We start from the raw sequence: 6,778 nt of genomic DNA on the forward strand, positions 1-6,778 counted from the left end.
ACATGCAGATAAACAACGTGTTGTTTTTTTAAACCAAATGAGAGTCGGAGCTTACCCGTCTGTGTTCTCGCTTCTTGAAGGCCGATCTTGTGGCCGATTGTTTTGAAACAATCTGACTTTCAGTTGTTCGTTCAGTTCTCCGTTCATTCACTTCCTCCACGTAAGGGCGAGATGGCAGCGATATCCAGTTTAGAAATCAGACGGCTGCTCCACTCATTCACTTTTCTTCATATTGTGTATTCCGCCATTACTGCTCAGCTCAGGCAATTACTAAAACCCGGGATGGAACGGGATGTCACCAGTTTTAGCAACAACTGCGGGGAGGTCACTGCCCGAGCGATTTGTCCCATCCTGTTCCGTCCTGGGTTTTAGCAACAACCCTCAGCTCACTCCGGGAGGACTGGTGCAACTGAACTCACTTTCCTTTAAAAAAATAAAAAATAAAATAAATACTTTCCTTTTCTTGTACTTTTCTTTTTCTTTAATTGTTGGTACTGCTCCCTCTTTCAATACGGGCTTATAGCCAACGCTCCTCAACAGATCAGAGGTCTCGTATGAGTCCTCAGTAAAATGTGCAGAGCAGAGGAGAGACCACTTCGTAGCCGCCCAATGTGACCGTGAACTTCTCGCAAAGCACGTCCAAATCTTTGCAGTTTGAACATTCTTGGGCCATGAATGCAACATAAATCCACCTTCTGTTGTGTTGCTGCACCCGCCAGCAACACATCTACGTGGCATGGTGATAAATTAGCTCAAAATGGAGGATCGGAGTTGCAGTCAGCTCTGTGTTTTAGTATAGCGGAAATGGCGATGAGACTGATAGACTTCCTGCTGTGACACGGATCTCAACGTCATTCACTCAGACCGCTACCTATATGAATCACTTTAATCGTAAAAATTACTATATTAGATTTATTGTTAATGCTTAAAACTATTCCTGTGCCATTCTTGAGGTCTTAGGCATTTATAAATGAAAGCGAGGCCATGGCTCTGGGTATCTGCTTTAAGAGGCTTTTGGGAAACCCACCACTGATTGGTAGAGCAGCGTATCAAGAGCGCTGATATTTGGTATAATGGCACTGGGATGTTTCACTGTGTGTATTACTCCATTCGTCTGTGTTCATTATGTAAAATTTCACTCCCTAGTTCAAAACGGTTACTACATACAATAGAGTTAGTGACATCATCAGGGAGTTTTTCCTTGCCATTGTTGCCACAGGTTTGCTCATTGGGGATAAATTAGGGAAAAAATTAGCTCATGTTTAAAGTTTGTCATTAATTTAAATGTGCTGTAAAGCTACTTTGCGACAATGTCTGTTGTTAAAAGCATTGTACAAATAAACTTGACATAGCAAAAGATAATTTTCAGGAATATAACTTTTGACTTAAAATATAAATTTCGTCAGAAGAAGATGAAAAGGAAAAAGAGAAGACAATTTTACCAGAAGCACCTTTAACAGGAATGGATAAATCAAAGTGAGTGCACTAGCCAGTTAGCTGGCATGCTATAAAATGAGTGAAGCTTCTTCAGGAGTGATTTCCACTACAGGAGCAAAACTGAACAGAACATTTGTTCACATTGTGTCTGAAATGTGAGTTACTACGACACTATACAGTTACTTTGTCAGATACGATATTAATTTCTTCTTTACAGTCTTGTTGTAAAAAGGAAATTTGGCGGTTGGGATTAGCTACAGCACTCGGCCTGCAGTTTTGTGTCTACAGCTGAATCACAGCCATGTGGATATTTAGTATCACCACGCTCCTGTGAGTTCGTTATTGCTTCATTATCACCCATTTGAATGGATCCCAAACGAGTGGCTGCTATTTTGCTGGCATTATAAATAAAAAACCAAACTGATTCAAAACTATGTCCATGTTAGATGTTTTTATAGACTCAAACTAAAGTAACAACTTTCATTAAATTCAGAAAAGTATGATTTCAGGAGCCATAAAAACAGACAGATTTTTTCTCCTAAAAATCAGAGGACTCTTGATTCTGCAGCTTTCGGTCTTCTTTCTTCTTCGCTCATCTCCTCCTCAGGACAATCATCAGAAAGAGACACGGCCAGATGAGGTGTCATGAACAAACAAATGAATATTACTGTTCTTGATTATTTATTTTTTCAGACTTATTAGATCATAGATTTGATTATTCACTACTCAGTATCATGATAACTTTCATATTTCTTGATAAAAATCATGTTAAATTATCTGACTGAGCCCGAGTCAGAAGTCAGTGATAAGTGTACGATCTGTCTGAAAACCACTGAAACTAAACACTATACCTCGGTACAATTAAAATAAAATCCATCCACTGTTCAGTAAATATCTGCTAGCTCATGAGCTGTTAATTAGCAGCAAAAGCGAGCTACATAAATGGAGGTTACCTTCGCAACAGACCAATTTCCATATTATATCTGTTGGAGTGACAACTGGTTCTGCCACGTTTGCCAAAATTTCCAGAACTCCAGTCTGGCACACTGAATTATGGGATTGTCTTCTGACTGGGACAGTCCTTTTCTCAGGAGCGCACAGATGCTGCCCCAAGAATGCTGCCTACACAGGATGCCGTCTTCCGACTGGAACGCACCAGTCCTTCAGTGCACTTGGAATTAAACATTTAATTGTGGTTTTCTACTGGACTACTGGTTGAGACGTGTCTGTGCAAAAAGTCAAACATAGTTCAGTTCAGGAACCCTTGTGGTTTTTTAGAAATACTAAAGTGAAAGATGTGGGAATTTGACTACGCAGGCCGCCACACATATAATGTGCACTACAGAGTGTATACAGTGTTTACACAATGCTATTTAAGACCGTCTGTAGTGAACTGTACAGAACACCACAGCAGATTTATTCACAAGAAAAGAGACGCCAGTACGTGTTTACTGACAAAACTACTTACGGTACAGATATCACTTCTAGCACAGACACTTTGTTTATTTTGTTTTTATTGTTATAAAATGTGTACGATACCAAACATAAAATAGAACAGGATACACAGCTTTTCATTTCTTTCTTTCTTTTTTTAATTCCAAACCCCTTTTTCTATGTCAAGAACAAAAGCTCAAAATTTCAGGAGCTGTAAAAATTAATGTCATTGTTGTTTGTTTAAACTTTGAAACCTAAACTTTTATTTTGTATTATTATTTCAGACACCCCCCCCCCTTTTTTTTTTTTTTACTATTTCAGGCACAGAAGCTCAAAAATTCAGGAATTATTATTATTATTATTATTATTATTATTATTATTATTATTATTGTTGTTGTTGTTTTGTTTGTTTGACCTTTGAAACCTAAAGACTATTCAGGATTTTAATATTGCTCTGATTTCTCGCTTTCTCTCCTGCTTGCTTTTCATTTCTTCCTTTTTGTGCTCCCAGTGTTTTAATTCTTTGTGTTTGTAATGATCAGCGCACCTCAGTATGGAAAGAGTAAAGGATCAGGAATTGTGAAACTCACTTGAGTGTCTGCCTGAACCCAGCTGACTGTGAGGAGAGAACTGATCTGATTGGATGATTTATTTATCACTGACTCTGCACTCGGCTGTATTTCTGTCTCTATTCAGTGTGTGGAAGTCAGTGACAAGTGAATTCATCTGAGCTGCTGGTTTACTGACAAACTTCAGGATGAAATTATTTCTCATCTTTTTCACACTAATGTGTGTGAGGGACACTGAATCACAGTGTAAGTGAGATATTTATTTATGTGTAAATTTGCTGTAATATTTTCCCCCAGTGGTAATTAGAAGAGTGTATATAAAGTGTTAATGGTGGTGTTTTAGTTATTAAGCTGTAGAGCTTGATTTAAATGAGACAGATCGTTTCAGATCATCACAAAAATGATGTGATTTTGTCAGTGATAATGATGTTTTTATCTCACTGTAGTAACAGGCTGCTGCAGTTTGAACGTGTGTGTGTGTGTGTGTGTGTGTGTGTGTGTGTGTGTGTGTGTTTCTCCAGTTAAACATCAAGACCTGGAAATAATCGAATGTTCAGAGAAGAATAAGGAGTTTATGTGGGGGTCCGATGGAGATGAGGAGTTTTATGCAGATTTTGAGAAGAAGAAAGGAGTGATGATGCTGCCTCCCTTCGCTGATCCGATTGGGTTCCCCGGATTCTACGAGTCTGCCGAGGGTCACATGGCCGTCTGCCAACAAAACTTACAGGTGCTCACAAAGGAATTTAAAGACTGGCCGGTGCCACAGGGTGAGAAACTCAGTGTTTATAGGAGCACAAATTGACCTTGATGATATTGAGTCTAAAATGATTTTCCAGCATGAAGATGTGAGATTTGTTGTAGATTTGACTGTAAATCACTGACCATTACACTGTCAGTAAACTACAGGAACAATCACAGTCTCCAGCCTGTAAAGCTCTCATTTACTGTACAATACTCTAATCTCACAGCCGACACTACAGCACTGCTGTCTCACACTATTTTCATTTCATAAAGGCTTTTTATTCGACTAAAACATCCCAGAATGCAGCACATCATCACAGCAGCTGTTTGCTTCGCCCCGAACACAAACTATTTATCAGTTAAATTTATAGAAATGAAGAAAGTTCTCTCTGAACAGAGTAACTGTTGAAGTGTGGGGTTTGTAAATCTAAATAAATCTTTGCTTTTATTTCTATCCCCAACACACACACACACACACACACACACACACACACACACACACACACACACACACACACATCAATTATGGATTATGGAGCTAAAGGTAGATTTTATAATTGACTTGCTAGAAAATGTGAAGATGATCTGAGGCAGTAGGATGGCACATTACTCAGTCGTGAACACAAGCAGAGGGTTTATTTGTAAATAGTCATGTTCCATGTTCTTTCTCTGGCATCTGTTTATCATCTATAAATGCTGAATGAAGTGTCCATTACATTTTATGTTTAATAAACCTGTAATTAAGCTGCTGTCCTCAGAATTCACATTTAAAATCACAGCTTAGATTCCAGATTCCTGTTGGTTATTATTATATGGACACGAGTGTTTTACTGGGAAATACACCACTCATATTTTTCATAGGAGCTACATCCGGGACCTGAGTAACACAGTCTCCAATATCTTCACTCGTGAGGAAATTGATGAATTGTTTTGATAAATTTAGGGACTTTTTGTTTGTGAATGTGTCGATAGAATAAAAAGAAAATCACACAATAAAAACTCACATTTTTCATATGAAATACCGTACATCGTGGATCTGAGTGACATAATTCCTGATATTTCACTCTGATGATGTCACTCCCAGTGTTTTCCCGCTGACTAGACGTGTGCTGTCAAAATGATGAACCGTTTCAAAATTAAAATACTTTTGATTAACTTGTGGTTTTTTTTTTGGATATGTTCATATAATACAAATAATATTACACATTGGCTTGAAGATATGAAGTTTATCTTCTTATGTTGAAAAATATTTCACTCGTTCGCTTCACTCCCTCATGATGTATCCATTCACCACTCAAAGATAAACTTCATATCTTCACACCACCGTGTAACATCCTCTATATATCGACAACCAGAAGAAATAATGAATGCATCACAGTCTCAGAGTCATAACAATAGTGCACATGTGCTTTATATTTTTCTCCAGATGCCCCACAAAGCTCCATCTATCCCAAACAAAAGATGCAGCTGGGTTCGGAGAACATACTCATCTGCCACTTCACACGATTTTTCCCTCCACCTGTTACTGTACGCTGGACCAAAAACAGTGTGGATGTGACGGAACAATCCACACTCAGCCGCTATTACCCGAATAAGGACAGCACCTACAACCAGTTCTCCCACCTGCCCTTCACTCCACAGGAAGGAGACGTTTACACCTGCACGGTGGAGCACGAGGCCCTGGAGACGCCCGACACCAAGACATGGGGTGAGACGGAGAGTTTAACTACTGATTCAGTCTTTCCTTAGAGTAGAAATAACCGTGTGTGTGTGTGTGTGTGTGTGTGTAGAGGTGGATGTTGAGCTTCCCAGTGTGGGTCCCTCTGTGTTCTGTGGAGTGGGTCTGGCTGTCGGACTGCTCGGAGTCGCTACTGGAACTTTCTTCCTCGTCAAAGGAAACAGATGTAACTGACACTTCAGGTAACAACTCGAATAAAACATTATATTTATAATATTTAATACACTGTTTCTCCCTGATACACCTGTTTCTGTGTTTTCAGTCAGAAGTAAAGCGTTCGGAGAAGGTTTAGATTCTGACCATGAATTCTCATTTTGATTTTTCACAGAGGAAACTGTTCATCCACTAGAGTTTAATTCATCTGTTAAGCCATGTAAGGTTTTATTAAATATGAAGTTGTTGCTTGTTCCACTGTACACCTGTTGGGTTGAATTTCTTATCTCAATGCAGAAATCTGTGAATACGTCTTTCTTTTCCAATTTATGTAAAGTCTAATTAATATTAGATGATGCAAATGAAAAGGAATGAGTGCCTGCAAATAATTAAAGAAATAAACTTTATTTCCATGAATGTGAACAATCATGTGATTTCTGTTTCCAGAGAGATTATACATTCAGTAACTCGTTCCACCAGTAAAACAATCTCTGTATTAGTCTACTTTGGAAATATACTGTCACAGTCATTACAGAAAAATCACACACACGCGCGCACACACACACACGTAACATATTTCAGATGTAATATAGAAATATACTGTATATGAGTGTGTTTCACTTTGTTATGCCCTTAAATTACATGTGTGAAAAAGTGAAAACAATGTACGATCACATTTGAGATTTTATAAGTGTGAGAAAATCAT

The 6,778-nt window shown here is 38.5% G+C and overlaps 1 protein-coding gene across 1 annotated transcript; it reads left to right on the forward strand.

The window, feature by feature from the left end:
• Positions 1-3,443: 3,443 nt before the first annotated feature.
• On the forward strand, positions 3,444-6,390 carry LOC132892761 (H-2 class II histocompatibility antigen, A-U alpha chain-like). Its single transcript, XM_060931129.1, has 5 exons — positions 3,444-3,686; positions 3,962-4,207; positions 5,608-5,889; positions 5,972-6,101; positions 6,186-6,390. The coding sequence occupies exons 1-4, from the start codon at positions 3,629-3,631 to the stop codon at positions 6,091-6,093; spliced, it is 708 nt and encodes a 235-aa protein (XP_060787112.1). The 5' UTR covers positions 3,444-3,628; the 3' UTR covers positions 6,094-6,101; positions 6,186-6,390.
• The last annotated feature ends 388 nt before the right edge of the window (positions 6,391-6,778 follow it).

This window comes from Neoarius graeffei, chromosome 10 (genome assembly GCF_027579695.1).
Source record: "Neoarius graeffei isolate fNeoGra1 chromosome 10, fNeoGra1.pri, whole genome shotgun sequence".
Lineage (NCBI taxonomy): Eukaryota > Metazoa > Chordata > Actinopteri > Siluriformes > Ariidae > Neoarius > Neoarius graeffei.

Coding starts and splice junctions, on each gene's coding strand:
- LOC132892761 (XM_060931129.1), top strand. CDS start 3,629: ATGAAATTATTTCTCATCTTTTTCACACTAATGTGTGTGAGGGACACT. Junction 4,208..5,607: donor AGACTGGCCGGTGCCACAGG/GTGAGAAACTCA, acceptor ATTTTTCTCCAG/ATGCCCCACAAAGCTCCATC. Junction 5,890..5,971: donor GCCCGACACCAAGACATGGG/GTGAGACGGAGA, acceptor GTGTGTGTGTAG/AGGTGGATGTTGAGCTTCCC.